Here is a 20931-nt window from a genome sequence, read left to right as displayed (position 1 = left end):
AGGTTGACACATCCTTCGTCTCCATAAATTACAAGTACTGATGCCGGTGCATTGGACTTTGGCAGAAGACTTTCTTGACCATAGAGACCACTGTGTTTATGTCCTCCAGTATAACAGGCCAAATTTCCAAAATCAAGTTCAGAAGATGGGCAATGCATGTAATATGTATTGCATTAGGAAACAATTCCAACAGAATTGTGTTAAATGCTTTGCTCATGTAGCAACTGTGGCAACTGCAAGCACTTTATCAAAGTTAACCATTTTTACATTTAAGACTATTAGCAGAGCCTAGAATTCTACTCCAATAAGAAGAGGCTTCTCCCCAACTTTCTGCAGGGGCTGTCCCAGCACTGCCAGAACACTGCACCTGCTGGAATCAGTGGTCTCATTCAGGAACAAGTACACATCCGTGTCCTCAACATGCTTCTTCAAAAATACTTAATGCTCACGAGTAAGCTCCTTCAAGTATATATTTCAAAGCTGTGATGGTGTTGGAATAGTCCCTCCCTGCTTTGTGTAGTTGCATAAAAACTCTTGGAAGGCAGGAGCTTTATCAAGCGGAATGTCTGCTCTAGTCAAACACCGCATAAAGTCCAATATGAATTATTTTCTCTCCATAGATGAAGCGGGTTGTCAGAGCAAGTGCAGATCCACCTAGAAAGGAAAGAATAAAAATTAATCTTCATGATGCATTTGTCATTAGAAATGTTCTGTCTATTTGTTTTTTGTTTAATGTGCTTGTTTTATGTGCTTTTAAAATTCAATCAGGGAGGAGGGAGATTAACTTTTGTCATCATACAAATTGAGATTTTCTTTCAAAAATAAAGTGAAAACAAATGATACATTTGCATTTAATATTCTATATATCAAAAGTATTTTACCTTCTTTTTTTTTTGCCGCTGCACTGCATTCACAATGTTTCCGGGATTTCATGTGCTCATCATTGTTGAACTTGTGAACATGGTCAATTGTGTGACAGCAAATGTGGAAAAACAACTGCCCCCCTTCTTCATTAGGGTCATCTGGGGAGAGTACAGTTCTATCTGAGGGACAGACAGAAAGTGAAACAAGCTGCCCCTTGGCTTCCTCAGAGGATTTACAAAACCTTTGGACATTTTTGTATTGTACAACCTAAAATGTGAAACAACCCTGATTAAAACTATAGGTATATATTTCCTGAAAATGTAGTTATGTTTAAAATACTAAATATTTTAATTTGAATAGTGCAGCACTTACCAAGAATTTGTCACAGTACAGTAGTGTGACGCAGCTGCTTTTCCTACCAAGGTTTACTCACCAGCGAAGTTGATTTTCCGCAAACGACGCTTCCGCGATCCCCAAATTCACCACGCCGCGCATGAGTGATCGGATCCGCTCCAGCCATAGTAGCAGTGTCCAGCAAACAGCATGAGAGGCTTGGGGCCTAGCGTACTGTGTGTGTATGGATTAGTACCCGAGGGGCTGTTTTAGGGGGTTTGTAGTGGGCGAGGACCGTTGCAGCGGAAAATGCAGGAAAATTTTATTCCACATAATCCATTAATCTATTGGGGAAAATGCAATACTCTGCCTGGAGGGATATCAATTTTGATATCAATCTGTCCTCAACATCGCAGTCAGTCCAAAAACGCTTGCATTCCATCTCATTTCCACCTTGTTTCTAACAAGCTGGGAATGTTTATCATTATTATAATATAAAGACCTACATTTTGAGAATTATCTAATTGTTCTCTGAACTGTCTTCAGTGCACCCAAATCCTTTTGCTAATTCCATTATTTCCTATGTTTGCCTACAATGCACATTCATTACACTTCACAGCAATAATCAAGTGAAGTGCTTTGAGGCATTTGGATAACGTGATAAGGCACTATATCAAGAGCAAGGATTATTATTATCAATGGGATGCACTTGAACATACCCCACTGAGTCACACAAAGCTTAGTGCTCCTCTCTGTTTATCTGTAGTACTGAAGTAGGGGCAGCAAAAAACAAGTGGAGGTTCCTGTTTTTTTATATATACAGTATAAAAAATGATGCTCAAGGCTGTGTGGGCGACGATTTCAGGAACTGAATGCTCCAGTGCACAAGCTGTTGGTTAACATCAATTTCACAATTGTACTGCCAGATTAATGCAAGGCCAATGCCAGAATAAGAAATACCTGTCAGCCCCATTTGTAGGCAAATCTAGATTGGCACCAACCTGAAGAATCTTTCATGCATTCCTCAGCCAGTCACACCTAGCTCAGGGAATTTGATGCAGTACTTCTATAAGCACGAGTGACGCAAAACCTCTTTGAAAGTTTTGGTTAAAGAGGAGGTAAATGTAGAGCAGAAGTGACATCGTTGTACGCTTATCTGTCGCTTGGTAAATTTTTTAATATTTTCATGAATAAACTTAAAAAAACCTAAACCTCAAAGGACGTCAGTGTTACATGGCAAGAAGCATTGTAAAGTGTTGTAAAGCCACTTGGTATAATGTGGCTTTGCTTGCAGCTCTGGTGTTTTCCTCCTGATTGGCTCTCGCCAGCACCTCCGTACCTCGGGCGCTGGCAGCATTAGCCTCCATGGCTGCACACTCAACCTCACTCAGCCAGTCAGGAACCTGGGTGTCTTGTTTGACCCTGAACTGTCCTTTCTTCCCCCACATCTGCGCCATGACCGGCACTGCCTACCTCCACCTCCGCAACATTGCCAGACTCCGTCACTGCCTCACCCCTCAGGCTGCCGAAACCCTCACCTACGGATTTGTCACGTCAAGGCTTGATTACAGGAACTCCCTCCTCATCGGCCTTCCCAACTCTTCCCTTCACAAGCTGCAGATCATCCAAAACTCTGCAGCTCGTGTATTCTCACACACCAGGCTCCGGGACCCCATCACTCCCACCCTCGCCCGACTCCACTGGCTCCCCATCCCCCAGAGGGTCGAGTTCAAGATCCTCATCCTCACCTTCAAGGCCATCCATGGCCTTGCCCCGTCCTACCTCTCTGACCTGCTGACTCCCTACCAACCTGCCCGCTCCCTCCATTCAGCGGGCTCCGGCTGCTCCATGTCTCCGGCCCGACCTACCATCGGTGGCCGGGCTTTCATCCTCTCTGCCCCCACACTCTGGAACTCCATCCCACGGTCCCTTCTCCTCGCTTCCTCCTTTGCCTCCTTCAAGGCCGGTCTCAAGACCCTTCTCTTCGACCGTGCCTTTGATCTTCCTCCCACCTCTCTGCCTTCCCTCACCCCTATACGACCCCTCTCCCATACTCGGGCCCCGACACCTGACCGTTCAGCGCTTTGCGACGTCCTCCCGACGTGAAATGCGCTCTATAAATGTAATTTTGTTGTTGTGTTGTTGTTTTGTGGACCACTGCCAATCAGATTTATTCTGGCTGATGAGCTAGTTTACAGCGCTAAAATGGCTGATTTCTGGGTTGTTCAGGTTACCTTTGATGTCATTTCCTGAGTGTTGCATGAATGCTTGCTAATATGTAGGAAGTGTTTTCCAATGTCACTTCTTGCATGCCACAAATACTTGCTATGCACAAGAAGCACCGCTGACATCGCTTTTGGTGTTGTGTACATGCATGATGTTACTTCCTTCAAATGAAGTGATGTCAGAAGCACTTCTTGCACATACCGCAGGTGTGTAGGACATGACATCAGCGGGGACCTGAGAACCCAGACATTGACTATTTCACCAATTATAACAATTATACATTGGACCCAGATAACCTCATTAAGGTAAAGCTGCTCTGTAGTTAGGAAAACTTATTGATGAACTGTACATTTAAGTTGCATCTGGAACTTAGCTCCATTCTTCAAGAATGTAAAAGTCACATCTTCATATTGAACTGGGAAAGGATCGAAGATAAGATTTTTTGTTAATTATATTAGCATTTACAAGTAAAGTTTAGGTTAATCTAAAAATTAATATTCGCAGTAGCTTAACGCCTCTTATTATTCAGAAAACATACAGGGAGAAATCACGATTTATATAAAGTTGAAATATTATACATTCCATCACTGAAACCTAACCACTCAAACAACTAATATTCCCAAACTGTTAATGGCAAGACCATCACTCTGATGGTGTTCAGAGCCAATCAGTGAAGAGGCCTGTCTTGTTGATGGAAACTTACCTGAGCCATTTAGAATGTGTTTTCCATTTTCACTGTGCGACTTCGATTCCAAAGAATATTCTTTCTGCAAGTAAACAAAAGAGATAAAGGCATGTTTTTCACTTTGTTTAGTGATATGACAGTGAGTTATTTCCATATTACATTGGCTGAGCTGATTGAGGCTGAAGATATTAGTTCCAGGGTGGCTTTTCATGCTCCAGTACCTCCCCAATTATTAATTTGTGAGCCTCGACAGTGCACGTCAATCGCTGCCCATCACTACCAAACCTGCTCTTGCTCTCACCAAGTTTCTGCACACATCTACCTCCAGCAATGGTTGTTGCTAGTGTTCAGAAGTATGATACATTTTCCTCCCTCTAACCCAGTGGCGCTTAGGCCAATTTGTAATATCTTTTGCGGCCACCACATTTGAGATCAGATAACTCAGAACAGATCCCGAATTAAATCTGTTGAATGTCCCTGTCTGTGCTCATGATGATTCAGCTATTTGCAAAATAGACTTGCTGAGCCATAAGGGAGAGTGGCGGGGGTGGGGGGTCTGTCTGCCTTCTTAAGGAAGCAGTAATACAGTGGGAGAGAAAATGAAGAAAAAAAGTAAGCATGACCCAGGAATATTATGGGCCATCATTCAAGTAGATGCCTTTTTGTTACTATTTAATATTAATGGAGGGCTGGAAATTGAGAGACATCTACCTTGGTGCATTTAGCCAGTCCTGCAAATTGATAAATTATAAATTGAGTCGTGCTGAACATTAATACTCACTAATTGTGCTAAAGAGGTAAAGCAATCAACTCCAATCAGAGGCGTTGCAGACAAAATGCAAAGCAAGAACCTTTGTTAAAAATCAAAGAGAAAGCTCCCACCTTCACAGAGATGCCTTTGTATGAGCAGTTGGTACGTTTTATAAGGAAGGGGGCGACAGCTGCTGGAAGGTGCTACCTGGAGTTCAAGTTTGTGAACACACATTCGTACATCCAGCGCCTGAAATCCAAGCCAAAGCCCTAATGGGTAGGGTGGTCCTAGCTGGACAAGCAGAGGGAAAGTTTGCCGGACAACAATATCAATCACAAGCTATGCGGTTTTAACTGGTTAGACTCCAGCAATATCCCAACAGTCTGGGGTCCTCAAGCCTTGCCTCTTGCCAACCTGCACCTAATACTTTCTGGAATTTGGTAAGCAGGATGCCTCTCTCCAGGGAGGGAGTGTGCATTCCATTCCAACAATGTATTTCTGGGATTTACATGTGCAGGTGGGATGCATGCAAATCTCATCTTGGCTTGGATACTCTTAAGCCGGGTGTCAGACACCCAGCTGATCCCAAAAAATAAGAAAGATAGGATATTTTTAAGAAGGAGATTCTGCTTACTATCTGTAGCTTTTACTTTGAGAGAAAAAGAATGTGCTGAAGGAAGCCTACACTGCACTTACTGCAGACTTGTGCACACAATGTTTTTGAGAACAAGAAACTAAGTTAAATGTTTATTTTCAAATCCACGAAATGTGTTTAAAATGTGCAACTGTTCCGAAAGGTCAAAAAGACTGTTATGTGCGTAAATTATCAGTCAATGGCATTTGTGTTGACTCTGTGATATCCTAAACTGATAAATCTTATATTTGTCCTGCCAGCAGCTGCCCAATATTGTTCTTCCATAAAGCTAAGTATCTGGTTGTAGCCTCTCTCTAGGATGGAATGTGTCTTGATACGCAAGAAGCGAGGCAAGTAAATATATAGGAAGAGTCTTGATAGAGGAGATTGGGTAAATTGCCATGATAGTCAGCAAGGGAAAGAATCATCATATGGGGTCAAGTGTGAGACCATTAAAAGGAGAGAAAAGTAGTGAAAATGAATCAGATGTATATTGGAATTTTAACTTGTGAATATTCAAACCAAAATAAGGGATTACTGTATTATTTACAGAATTTTTAATAAATAATTTAGCACGATGATCTATTTTTGACAATTTGCCCAGAAAATAATGATTGGAAATAAGAATAGCACTTGTAATCTCTGACGATAATGTCAGCTAATGTGGTGGAGTGTTTTCATGCTCTCAAAGTGACAATTTAACATTTATAGATAGTTAAATTGACCTGAGGCCCAATTATCCCAGTAAGACAAGTTAAGAATAAACTGATTCTACCTCTAAAGTAATCAGAGCTAAGCACATTTTTTTTGCCGAACTATTATTTTGCAAAAAAAAATTAAAATACTGGTGTTTTGTTAATTTCATCAATTTAGCTTGTGTACACAAAGAGATTTTTTTGCTGTACCTACAATTGTAATATTCTTTCACTCTGGAAAAATGGTTGCACTGCTCCAAAACAGCTGGTGAGTGTACTGCAACTGGTCAGCAAGACGTGCACGTTGTATTGATGGTGAGGGTAGTGGGTGGGAAATAGGTTCAAGGGAATGGCCCCTCCACTTTTATTGTTCTTCCGTACAATTGGGAAGACTCCTAATCTCATTTCCATCTGACCATTAACAATTGACTTATTGTAAAATGGAGTGACTGTTTTTTAGGGCTCCACCATCTTTTTCCACCCTTGGAAAAAGCTTCCCCGCGAATCCCTCAAAAACACCCTCTCTTCCTCAGACCTCTTCTCCCTCTGGCCTTCCACCTGCAGCGATCCACTGGCTCCCATTCGCCGAATGGATCGTTTTCAAGATTCTCACACTTGTTTTCAAACCCTTTATGTCCTGCACCTCCCTGCCTCTCTGACCTGGTTATCCCTCAACCCACAGCCTGATGCCTTCGCTTGACTGGCTCCGGCCTCCTACATGTCTCTCGTGCCCTCCATTCCGTTATCGGTGGCTGTGTTTTCAGCCACTATGCCCTGAACCTCTGGAACACTTTTCCTCTATCTCTCCGCATTGCCCTTTCCTTCAGATTGTGCTTGAAGACCATCCTCTTTGACCATGCCTACGATCACCTCCCCCCACCTTCCTGGCTCAGCGTCGTGCTACACCAGTCACGTGCTCTGTGACGCTACCATGCGTGAGGATGCTATCTAAATGCAAGTTATTGTTAGCATCTTTGCCTCCAAAAAAAGTCATTCAATTTTACAATAAGTCCTTTGAAGCGTTTTGAGACATCTTCACAACGTGAAAGGCGCTATATCAAGTGCAAGGATTAATTATAATTAATTATTCAAGATCACATTTCAGGCAAAGCCAAGATTCCAACACAAGTTTGATGCTGGACACGTCTGTGGGTCTTTTGTGAAGAGATAGAGCTTGGGAAGTTTAGTGCAAAACAGAAATTTCGAAGAATGACTACTAGTTGCAACCTCTGTATTTTGCAATCGCTGAAATTAATTTACATGAATTGAAAAGTCCCAACATTGCCAAAGTTCCAGATTGACTGAATGAAAATGCCAGGTGTAGCAGCAGGCTGTCAGCTATCATTGCCTGGTCATCATTCCAGTAATGTTGGTGACGTCATACAGTTGTTGTCGCTATTGGAAGTGGCCGAAGATGTGCTAAGTATTTCTGTCCCAAGGAGAACCACCCTAAATGGTCAATACAATATTTAAAACAAAAGTATTTGGGCTTTAAAGAGTTGCAACTGTATTTCATACTGACGGCAAAACTTTAACCAGACAAACAAAGAGCTTTTGTATTGCTCTGTTTTTTCAAGAAGGTTATTGTGTCAACACCAATGGTTGCTAGGCAAGATTTCCTCAGACACAGCTCCCTTTGACAAGGCAGTTCTTTGTCTCTAGTTTGTTTAACTTTATTGGCACTAATGCTTCCATCTAAGAGATTCTATGATGATTCCATCAGTGGTGCTGTTCTTATGCCTAGTCACTCAATGGTTAAACTAACCACTGCAGTACTGTAGAAAGCAGAACAAATATTTGATGCAAACCAATAAATAAGAAATGTAACTGAAGTCGTGATCATGTTACTGATTGCTGTTTTTTCCATGCCTAACATTATTCCAATAATAACACCTGGCATCTTTTGTGCTTAGTCCATTTTGTAATCGTAGACCCATGGTAGCAGATAGAGAGTAACATATATCCACTAAATGTAAAACAAAAATCTATGATAAGGTTACTGTTTGAGGACACTGCATTGTATTGCTCTTTCACGAACATCTAAGATAATAATAAAAATAATAAGCCTTGCATTTTATATAGCGCTTTTCACGTCGGGAGGACGTCCCAAAGCACTTCACAGTTTTATTATTGTTTTTGTTTTGGAGGGATTATTATTAGGTGTGTGGGGTAAGGAAACTTGCCCAAGGTTTCGCCCTCTGCCTGGAATTGAACTCAGGTCTCTCGCTTGCAAAGTGAGTGCTCTAACCACTGAGCTACAGGACTCCATGATCCTCAATGTATAAATGCAGCTGGGTTAAAAGTAAGAAAACGTTTCTCACACAAGTGAAATTGTATAAAGCTATTTCTTGTATGGTTTAAGTTTCAACTTAGTCCACAAGAAAACAAAGTACATCCTGACAAAAGTGGATCAGGATCAGAACTGTGACAAGCTCCAGTTTGTGATTTGCAAAGCCACTGAAGCCACTGAAACACAGTTGAGGCTCATGTAAAACAATCCATTTGATGCACTCAGACACAGCCTAGGTTATAAATAACAGATCCCAGAAGCAGCTTAGCTATCCATTTAAACAGTTACACATTCAAACAAAAAACCCAAGTTACTATTTTGCAGACTATAATTTCTGAAAAAAGTACAAATGTTGTTTGAAACTAAAGAATCTTATTTCCTGACCAAAACAATCATTTTACTTATTATAGAAAAGCTATCAATTATTAACATGAATGAAATCTAACAGGTCATTGCAAGTAGGTACTTTGGCGCACTATTGTGCACATGCTGGCAAGCAGGAAGCTGAACCCAACTTAATGGCAGGGTAAATCTCACAACAAGTTGGTGAATGTGACCTAAGATCAAGAAAAAACAAAGGAAAAAAATGGATGAAAAATTAATAGTACATTCTTGGAAAGCTGGTTTAGTGGAGGAAAAATGAATGATTTTATGTACAGTATTTTAGAGTCCTGGCTCTTGGAAGCATGATGCTAAATCCTACAAATCCTAGATCCTTACATTTGCATAGCTCCTTTCACTTCAGATAGACATCTCAAAGCACGTTACTGGATTTCAATGTTGTTATTGTGGATTTGTATGCTCTTTGACAAGCTCCTAGGTATTCAGATAATGAATACATTGTGGTCCTAATTCGAAGCAAGCCAAACATGCTCTTTTTAGTTGCACAGAAAAATATATAAAATATTAAAGCTTTATTTGATCACTTCATACCATTTGGATGTGTGTTTCTATTGTGCTGTAAACTTATCATAATTTATCTTAATGCCAATTCTGCAGCTAGGTGTCAATTAGTACCTAGTTTTGAATTGACAGAGTGCCAAATATGATATCAAGATGAGGAATGGAAGAAATATTTGCATTTTTATAATCGTTCTTCATGCCAGCATTTCAAAATGCTTCACATGTAATTATTATAAACAAAACAATAATAAATTGATCATTTTCAATCCACGACTGCTTGTGGGACACTGCTGTGCGCAATTGGCTGCCGCATTTTGCCCACAAATATACAGTCAATTCACTTTACAGCATATTCTGTGAAGCGCTTTGAGACGTCTAGAAGATGTGAAAAGCGCTATATCAAATGCAAGGATTATTATTATTATAAGCTATTTTTGTATATTTTAAAGCCCTCTGAGCAGTTATCCCAGTTGAAGGGCAATGTGTAAATGCACATTGTTTGTTGTTTAAGAAAAACATTTTCCCCATGTAAAAGAGTAACATTGATAAAGTATTTTAGTATTTTCCTATCCATAATTCAACTTCCCTACAAAGTCATTGCACTTTACACACAGTATGTTCTGTGAAGTGTTTTGAGACATCCTGCTGACATGAAGGTGCAAAATCAAAAGCAAGATTATTATTTTAACCTAAGCAAGCATAGAATGAAAAAAAACAAAAAGGTAAAATGCTGCAGATGCTGGAAATCTGAAATAAAATCAGAAGACATTGGGACACCTCAGCAGGTCAGGCAGCATCTATGGAGAGAGGAAAGTGACTTAACATTTCAGGTCGATGACGTTTCTTCAGAACATTCTTATGAAAGGTCATCGACTTGACCCGACGAAAGATCATCAACCTGAAACTCCTCTTTCCATAGATGCTGCCTGACCTGCTAGGGTACTCCCAGTAACTTCTGTTTTTATTTACTACAGAATGAAAAAAGATCAGTTGGCAATTCAAGCCTGATCCTTCCACAAACTCCTCCCAAGTGGACACTACCTCTCCTCCTCCCCACCCCCCCTCTCCCCATCTTCTGGGGAAGGTAGTATCTAATTCCTCAATCCCAAAAGCAAATGAAGGAAAATTCCTAGAATATTCAATGACCCACATCTTCAATATTTAGCTCTGATTCCGTCCTTCCACAAACAATAATCCCTGGCCCATTGTCTCCGTGCATTTTAATCTTGTGTTCCAATTTTTTTTCATTTAAATTTATCCTCTCCTGTTCCTCTCTCACAGCCTAAGTCAAATAGCTTGTTCTATTCCAGTTACATTTGTTACTCTGGCACCTATTATAACCTTGAATGTTTCTTTAAATGAATCCTGAAATACTCCATGCTGTTGAAGCCCATTAAGTGTAACTTCCCAATGTGAATTAACATTTTTGATTTTCAGCCACCTGAAATATTAATACTGTAAACAATGCCCTCACTCCTACAGGATGAGAGAAAGTGTTACTGATTCATTGATTGCTACATAGTGTAAACAGGCCACAACAATATCCTACCAAAGTTACACAACACAGATTTATGTTCTTACATTAGAGGAAGCATAGACTTGCTGAAAGGATGCAGTTTGATATGATAATAATTGTTGTATTTGATATACCAACTTTCACATCAGGAGGACATCTCAAAGCACGTCACAGGTGAAGGGGAGTGACTGTGTATTTTGGGTGCGACTCTTCTCATTTCCCAGTCTGAGCTACACAGAGACTGACAGGCATAGCCATCTCCCCATAGGAAGTTGAAACCTTGGCAGGGTTTTGTTTCTGAATCGTCATTGTTCCAGTTTAGGTTATATAAGAATGGTTCCAATATATCCAATCTCTGCAGTACCCTAAACGTGAAAAGACTGAAGAAGTTTATCTACTAAGAGAAGAGCAAGCAGTGTAAAAGGGAAGAATGAAAGTCAGTCAAAGAGAAGAAGTTTATCTGTCTGAGAAACATGCGGATTAAAATCATCTCAAGTGAGATGTATTACCAGTATTTGAAATGTTAAGTCATTTGTTTGGATCCAGACACCGTAGCATTACTGCTGCGGATTAACATTCAGGTTGGCAATGTGCACGGGTAATCGATAACCTGAAGAAAACAAAAGACAAAATAGAGCCCACGTATAGGGGAAAATCTCAACCATAAGGATCGCCTAACAACTCAAACAACTTAGAAACAAAAGTAGCAAAACACGATTCCTTCTTCCTCCAGGCCCCCATGAAATCCTTCTATGAAATCCTTCAAACAATCAGCAATCTCTATTCATGGTGGGATAATCAACAGAACAGTTCAATAAAATGCACTTAAAAATCTAAGCACATTAACTCAGGGCTCTTTGCAAACCATTAATTTCACCCAAGAGAGACCCAAGTTCGATTCCCAGGCAAGACGAAATGTTAGGCAAGTTTCCTTATTCCACACACTTCTGTAACCTAGCAGTAACTAAGAACACAACTGTTAGTCGATTGGCAGATTGCTTTTCCGGGGATAATAATCCCATCAAATAAATAATAAAAATAATAATTTGGTCACTCAATCCGCGACTGTTTGTGTGCAATTGGCTGCAGTGTTTCTCCCATAAAATATACAGTCAATCCACTTTACAGTACATTCTGTGAAAGCACTCTGAGATGCCTTGAAGACATCATTTTTTAAATTATTTATTTAAGAGATTATTACCCCCAGTAAAGCAATCCCCCAATCAACTAACAACCAGGTTCCTATTTACTGCGAGGTAAACAGTGGTGTGTGGAGTAAGCCCAACGTTTTGCTCTGCCCAGAAATCGAACCTGGGTCCTCTAGCTTGCGAGGCAAGTGCTCTAACCACTAATAATAATAACTCCTTCAAAAAAAGAATAATTTGGTCACTCAATCTATGACGTTGGTTGCTCCGTTTCACCCACAAAATATATAGTCAATCCACTTTACAGTATATTCTGTGAAATGCTTTTACATGTCTCGAAGATGTGATAAGGTGCTATATCAAATGCAAGGAATGTATATTAAAAGAAAATTCCTCTTAACCATCCAGGCATGAATCCTGGTTCTAGAGATGAAAGAAAAGTATTCTTGCATACTGTGCCAGCTACAATCCAAAAGCCCAGTGTGAAACAAATATTATTTTTACAAAGATGCCCAGTAATGTATTTTTATTAGTTGTAAGTAATTGCTTTGTCTTTCTGTTGGAAATTATTTATAGATTAATGTGTACTGATATCACAGAATGGAATAGCCTGCAGTCCAAAAATATACCAATGTTTTAAATTATGTTTTTCAATTATCTGTGCAGATAATGTTACCTGTGTTTTATAATAGAAGTAATAAAGTTGTACTGAATATTACATTAAGGGCTGTCTAAACCACCAGTGTTTGGTTTAGAATTTCTTTAATAATCTCATGGCCTTGTAAATCTCACATACTTCATACACCAGCACCTTCAGGCCAATGTTATTTTGTATTATCTCATTAACCTTTCTCCTCAATTATTTTTCCACCATCGCCCGTGTTAAGGACATAAAAGGCTCAATACATTTTGAATACTCGGAGAAGTTCAAACACACTGTTCAGTCATATCTTATTACTGGACTATCATGTTTCAACAATACACAAGAAATTAATTCCACTTGATTTGACAGAACCCATGCCGATGAAATAGAGACAGACCTATGAGGCAGATTGTTCAGTCACTTGCACCTTCTCGGCCACAGACCAATGCCCAGAATTATCTCAAGCATCTCAAACTTGCTTCTGTCTCCTTACAAAAAAAACCCTTAATGTATTATGCATTAACACAATTTAGGTGGTTATCTAAAGTTGTCAGAAAGTGTTAGTGTATACAGTGCTCAAGGTCTTGATGGAGATTATAGTAATTCTTCATTTGTCTAGTTTCCATATCATAAATAATTGAATTTGATCCAGTTCCTCATCACATCAAAATGTCTCAAAGCACATCACAACATTTTCTATGAAGTGCAGTGGCTGTATATTTGTACGCAACCAGAGCAGCCAATTTACACACACCAATGTCCCACAAACAGGCATGAAGTGAGTGACCACATTTTTTTTAAATCTGGGGGATTATGAGCCAGGATGTTTGAATAAAACACCCTTCTTGTTTCAAATAGTGTCACAGGATTTTTAACATCCATATCTCATCTGAAGGACAGCAGAAGTACCTCAGCACTTCGATTTGGAGTTCAAAGTCCTCCATGCGGGCCTTGAACCCATAGTCTTGCGACATGAGTGGCAATAGTGCTACCAACAGACACAGGCTGATCTATATTCTCAGAAACAAGTGCATTAACTATATTCAGTCCATTTAAAATAATTATTTTTCAGACTGGAGATTACTTAACAATAACACAATTACACTCAATGTTGAAATTGAAAACGTAAAGTCTTCAAATAATTCTCGATAATTGTGTGCCATCTAGTGGCCTCTTTCAGAGGAAATTCACTGCTGCTAATACAGTTGCAGGTGTGTTTTGACTGTCTATAAAAGACTTTTGTCATGGGATCGTTTTACCTTGGTACTTTGCTTTTGGGATGCAACAATATGTTAAACCATGCAATTTATTGATGTCATCGTCAGTACTCCAAAGAGTAATGTGATTAATGAATATAATACATTGCGCCATGATAATGATAATAATCCTTGCATTTGGTATAAAATCTATAACAGTGAGAACTTTTCAAAGCACTTGACAATGTTTACTGTAAAATGGAGTGACTGTATTTATGGACGTATGTGGCAGTCAATCTTTGTGCACACCGGAAGATCCCGTTGCTGAGAGCTGCAAGCAGCACAGTGGAAACAGCAATATTGAGTGAAAGGTAATGTGAATTTTCTTGGTAGGTGATAGTTTAATAAGGATAATTGAACAATGGTCTTCCAGTGGACATGCACTCAGTTGCAGTCCCTTTTGTTGTTGATGCACAGGTCCATCATCGCTGTACATGAACACGGTTACAGTGGAGTGGAGTTCAGAATAACCGAGTGTATAAATTCATGTAATTAAAGGACTATCAAATAATTAAAGAACCATCAAGTTCACCCATGTCTGTCTGCCTGTTCGGGTGGATGTTAAGGAACCTGTGACATTATTTGACACTATTTGATTGTCCTGTTCAACCATTCCCTGGATAAACAAACTCATTTCATGGGGAGTTTGTAGGGCATTGCTCTGCTCACTTACAAATACAGTGGTTACGCTTCACAGAAACCCCATGCAAAGCATTTTGACATGATAAGGCCCTACATCAAATGCAAGGTTTATTAATATTATTTATCTAAGTTATAGAATCATAGATTATTCATAGATTATTACAGATTATTATTATTAAGTCTTAGATTATTACAGCACAGAAGGAGGCTATTCGGTCCATTGTGCCTGTGCTGGCCTTTTCGAAGAGCTACCAATTCAGTTTCACTCCCCCGCTCTTTCCCCATATCCTTGCAAATTTTTCTTCTCCAAGTACCTATCCAATTCCCTTTTGAAACTTGTTATTGAATCTGGTTCAACCATCCTTTCAGGCAGTGCATTCCAGACTGTAACAACTCTCTATGTAAAAAAAAATCTCTCCTCATCTCCCCTCTGGTTCTTTTGCCAATTGGCTGCCATGTTTCATCCACAAAATATACATTCAATTCACTTTACAGTATATTCTGTGAAGTGCTTTGAGACATCTTGTCAATGTGTTGTGGCACTGTATCAAATGAAAGGATCATTATTATTATTAATCATCTTGAATCTATGTTCCCTGGTTACCGATCAACCGGCCAGTGGAAAAGTTTCTCCCTATCTACTCTATCAAAATTTTGAACATCTCTATTAAATCTCCCCTTAACCTTCTTTGCTCTAAGGAGAACAATCCCAGCTTCTCTAGTCTCTCCACATAACTAAAGTCCCTTATCCCTGGTACAACTCTGGTAAATCTCTGCTGCACCCTCTCCAAGGCCTTAGAATTGAATAACATTCCAGTCCTTGGTTTTATTAACTCTATTGATTATTTTCCATCCCTTTGCCTCCCTCTTTGGTTTCATCACACTCATTCTAGACTAATTGGTGGGCATGTGCATTCACTTTGACAGGCACCGTACTCTTTGGAAGCCCAGTGGATTGATAAGAGGATGGAAAATAATTGTTCGCTTGAAGTTTGGCTCTGTTTAGGAGCCACGTAGGTCTACATTCTCATTCCCTGTTTCTTCTGATAAACTGATTCAAAAGAAAAATGAAATCAGATGGATATTCATCCTGAATGAGCCAAATCTCCTACTCCATTTCCAAGTCATTTATTCTTACCAGAGTTTATAGTGTCATGTTCTTTATCTTATCCATTTTCACTCATTCATTTTCAACAGAATCAAAGCCATAAAGCAAGATTTTAAAAATAGGTTTATCAAACCAGGAATGATACAGTAATGTACCATTATCTAAACGCAAGTATTCACTTGGGTTTGTGTGCCTGCATGCCTGCACTGCAAATGGCCCACTGATAATACAATACAAAATTACATTGTAAAGCACCTTTCACGTCGTGAGGACATCCCAAGGCGCTAAACAGTCAGGGACATTAGGACCCGAGTGGCAGTTAAGGTTCGGATCAGGAAGGGTGGAGGGCAAAGAGGGTAGATGGGTGGCTGAAAGCACGGTCGAAGAGGAGGGTCTTGAGGCGTTCCTTGAAGGAGGCAAGGGATGGAATGAGGCAAAGGAAATGTGGGATGGTGTTCCAAAGGGTGGAGCAGAGAGACTGCCAATGGTGGGAAGGGCTGAGCGGGGGACATGGAGCAGGCCGCAGCCTGTTGAGCGGAGGGAGCAGACAGGTTGATAAGAGTAGTGAGGGGGCAAGGCCATGGAGGGCCTTGAAGGTGAGGACGAGGATTTTGAGGGATAGGGAGCCAGTGAAGCCGGGTGAAGGTGGGTGTGATGGGGTTCATGGACTCTGGTGTGGGAGAGAACACGAGCTGCAGAGTTCTGGATGATCTGCAGTGTGTGGAGGGAAGAGTTTGAAAGGCCGACAAGCAGGGAGTTGGCATAGTCACGCCTAGATATAATATAGTTAGTTTAATTTTAATTAGCACATTGGCTATGTGACACATCAATACCATCTTCCACAAAATTCATCTCTTAAAATTAAAAACATCTATTTTAAGTAGACAATAGTTTGCCAATCAAAAAAGATAATTTGTTTGAAATAAGTATTGATTGTAATAATAACCTGGAACCCAGTTGCTGGTCTTTCTACTAATTTACACATGTTCACCTTATGCTTGTATAGTTTGTGCATGTACATATTACACTGCAAAATCCAACAGCGTGGAAAGTTTAGAAAAATAAGATATAGTTGGACATTGCCGAGAAAATTATTTCTTCTGTTTTAATGGAAACTAAACCATACATTGAACTGATTACTGGAACTCCTATCTTGGGAACCTTACACACAAAATAAGCAAATTTCAGGGTCAAGCAAGTCAGACAGATGAAAAGCACAAATCCTTGGAGGGAGGCTTACTCACAGTGGTTAGCAGACTTGGTATTTATACGTGATGATATTCATATATTCACAAAGCCAAATAGAAGCACATAATTACAATAGGAACCAACCGAGACAAACACAGCAAGTAGACACTACCCATTAAACACTACCACCTGTAGTCAAAGGGGTGGTGAACTCAGCAATTGATTACCTGGATTGAGACAGGCCCACAGAATGAATGTCAGTGGACTGCAAATAGCCTCAGCAAACCCAGGTTGGCGAAGGGAACAATTGCTCACAACTTGCTTCCTTGATAGAAATTCAAGGGACCCATTGCTAGAAAGATGTTTGTGTGTGAGGGGAAGAGGAGGATGGGGGCAAATACGATCAGAATTTCAGCCATGACCACCCTTGTCAACTTACCCACAAAATCTCACTGTACAGACTCACATATGAGGAAGGGCATTTGGGTGAAAGCCACTACTGTTATGTTGCAAATGCCTTTTCTACTAAGTTCATCGCTACACCAGTTCATGCAGTGCTGCAACTTGTACATGAAAGACAGCTTTCAGGCCAGTTAGAAAACTAGTAATTACAATCCTCTTGTATTCCAATCAATACAGGTGACTCCAATTACCTCCTTTAAGCCATCGAAATCTGAGAGAAAATCTAAGCAACTATACAGAAAAACCTTTTATGAAGGAAATAGTGGTAACTGTCAAGATCCTGGAATAAATATTGCAACCAAAAGACACAAGCGTATCAATGTCAAATAGTTACTTGAATATAAATGATCTTTCAGCAGTTACAATGGGATGCCCTGATGTCGCCTGAGCTCCTGTATTGAGCATTACAGTAGTGGGATTGTAACATTTTAGGAAAGTATGCTTGGAAGAAAGGATTGTTAGCTGATTTTGTACCGATGTCATGACCTTTGATTACGTGTCTAATTAGCAATGCCACAAGCATTATTCAGTGGAATAATATCCAAACAGCACAAACCTTGAATTACATCTGTGCAAATTATGTTTTGTTGAACAACAGGCACTGCCTGTAAAATATTGCTGTTGGTCGGTTTGCAGTTTTGAAGTACTAAAACATGAAGTAAAATTGCCGCTTGTTATGAAAGCAACATTTTGCTTACGTTTTATGCTTTCCATGGTGGATGTTGCAAGCACTTGAGTATAATCAGCCTCTTTCTTTATTCAGCCTGAATAAAGCCAGCTTTTCTGCATTACTTTCCATAACAATAATAATAATTCTTATATTTCAGTAGGCTGTCTAAAGGCGCTTCATAGTTTATACTGTATTTTGTGTGTATTTCTGTGTGTTGGCTGTATTTTGTAGAAGAACACAGCAGGGAATTTGCACATGTCAAGGTCCCACATGAGTGATCAATTTTATTTGGGGATTGTCAGCCAGGCCAACCAGGAGAAACACCCTTCTCTTTTTGAGTAATACCACAGGATTTTTAATGTCTACTTCAACATACAAATTGGTCCTTGGTTTAATGGCTCATTTGAAGGACGGCACCTCCAACAATGTAGCACACCCCCAGCCATAAAAAGGAACAACTGCATATTGTGTAGGCAAACTGATTCCTAATCAGAAAGAGCACTTGTATGTAATAAATATAATAATAATAATCCTTGCATTTGATAGAGCGCTTTTTCATGTCTTCTAGACGTCTCAAAGCGCTTCACAGAATATACTGTAAAGTGAATTGACTGCATATTTGTGGGCGAAATTGCGCACAGTAGTGTCCCACAAACAGTCGTAGATTGAAGTGACCAATTTTCTTATTTTTTTTTTCTTGAGGGATTATTATCAGGCATGTGGAGTAAGGAAACTTCCCCAAGGTTTCGCCCTGCCGGGAATCAAACCCAGGTCTCTCACTTGCTAGGCGAGTGCTCTAACCACTGAACTACAAGACTCCTCTACACTGACCAGACATCAAGCTTTTGAAATCATATTCTATTCTTTTGCTACCATATTCTTCAGAGAGCGAATGTCTGGGCAACACATTCTCCTTGAATATTTTGGAAGAAGCAAGACTTATGTATGCATTTATCAGATCTTTTGTGCTTACAGAAAACAGCTCATCCCCAAATTGTTAAAGCCAGCCTGACCTCTTGCCTGTTGTCCTATTCAGATGTCCTATTAAAATTGTTGGCAAGAAACCCACACTGTCTTTTCTTGGCTGCAACTAAAAGATTTATCAGCAGGAACATTGTGCTTAGGTAATACACAAATTGAGTTTTCTTTTCAAGCTGTTAATGCCAGCAGTGGTCAAACCTTAATTTCAGACAAAATCATTAGACAAAGCCTTGCATTTTAAAAAGGCAACTAGAATTACGTTCACATCAGCACAGAACTCATATTGGATTCAAGCCATTGTAGGCATTTCAAAAACCAAAAGGAATCATGACTGATTTGGGTGAATTTAGGATTCTTCTAAAGTTTAGGGATGAATTGAACTGAGATCTGAAAATTAGATTGTGATTATACTTGCTCCAATTGTTCCCCTGAACGTCATTAATTATTATCTCAAATCCAAATCAATCTGATTCCCATTCCTAATTACAATATTTGGAAATAATCAGAAATCACAGATTCAGTCAGTATAAAAACAAGAGACTAATCCCAAAGTAATTTATAACTCTGCACAAAGAGGCAGTTACTATAATCAATCATATCTGAGTCCAATCTGTAATTACCCTAATCTTAACACCTTGTTGTACAGCTTGGATATTAATGGCCTCTTGTAGTTAGTGAATTAACCATTTAACTTCTTCCACAAGTTTGTATCCGGTTTATCAGCTCGTAAGCTAACTCTCTCTCACGATTGTCAAGCATTTCCATTGGTTCTCTTTCAACTCTGTACCCACTGATATGAAACTTAGCTTTTAATGAATGAAAGCTAATGTATAGCTTATTCACTGTCTGCTGTCTGTAGGGTTTGTGTGACCAGTCTTTTATTCATTTTGAGAAATTGTCACAACCACTGAAGAGTGTTCCAGTGAACCCTAGCTGGTTTAACTGCCTTTAAATTAATTTATTATCACATGTGGGCAGTATGTTTCAATTTATATACATAACCCTGTTCGTGCCAACCTCATTGATACAGAATCTTATTGTCTGTCTGAGAGTTATTCAATGATTAATTGATGGTTGACCAACTTGCTGTTTGTGAATGTGCAAATTGACTGCTGAGTTCACCTATAGATACAATCTCTACAATTATCATTAGTTATTATAGAAAACTTTGAGATTCTTTGATGTAATATGAGCCATAGCAAATGCAAAGATTATTATTATTTGGATGATGAAGTTAAAAAGGTATCCTATTGAGTATACCCATTGAGCTGATGCCTGTATTTTTTACACTTGGAGCAAGGTTACTCTGTTCTTGTGGTTGTCTTATCTTCCCCATGCATGAAAATATTTGATTTTGCTGAGCTGCATCTTTTATCAAACCGCTTCAAAGCTGATGACAATATTTAGTGGTCTGGATGCAATGCTGTGCTCTGCAGCACCTTGATCTAAGCCCAAATATGTTTCAATCTTTTGCTTGGCAGAGGAGATGCCAGTCTGAGGGACCAATTTCCTACTTGACACGATTCCAGTTGGCTCAGTCAAGCAGCCAAATCTTGCACTTGGTATTCCTTTCAAGATAACCAAAGACAACTTGGCTGCACATCAAATAATGGTCACATATCTCAACTGGTGCTTTGTTGAGCACTTTCAGTAGAAGAAGTTAGGGTTTAAGTTTCTGTTGGAGAGTGAACCAACTGAGTGAAGCCATTATCAGCCTTGAGGAAGAGTCCAGAATGGCTCTGGTGAAGCTTTCTAGCCAATCCCCAGGTCATCAGTTGAAGATACTGGTAGACATTAGCAGAGTAAGTATTTGACAGGCACAGAAAATTGAATCCTTAGGAGCTAATAGAAGTTAAGTTATGGCTTCGCAAATCTAATCCTAACATAGGAACAGAGAAAGGATATTTAGCCCATCAAACATGTTCTTCTAGCTTATTAG

General features: G+C 39.6%; 1 protein-coding gene and 1 non-coding gene across 2 annotated transcripts in view; both read right to left on the bottom strand.

The window, feature by feature from the left end:
* Window positions 1–20931, bottom strand: part of LOC103179756 (protein FAM107B) — a 64852-nt gene that overhangs the window by 26685 nt on the left and 17236 nt on the right. The window contains exon 2 of the mRNA XM_007895152.2: window positions 4127–4190. Within this exon, the coding sequence (XP_007893343.1) occupies window positions 4127–4190 (64 nt within the window). The remainder of the gene's footprint in view (window positions 1–4126; window positions 4191–20931) is intronic.
* On the bottom strand, window positions 18758–18829 carry trnaa-agc. Its single transcript has one exon. It is a non-coding gene; the product is annotated as a tRNA-Ala (tRNA).

The sequence above is a fragment of the Callorhinchus milii genome, unplaced genomic scaffold, assembly GCF_018977255.1.
Source record: "Callorhinchus milii isolate IMCB2004 unplaced genomic scaffold, IMCB_Cmil_1.0 Scaffold12, whole genome shotgun sequence".
Taxonomy (NCBI): Eukaryota; Metazoa; Chordata; class Chondrichthyes; order Chimaeriformes; family Callorhinchidae; genus Callorhinchus; species Callorhinchus milii.
The sequence above is the reverse complement of the archived record's forward strand: the minus strand, read 5'-3'. Positions and strand labels throughout refer to the sequence as shown.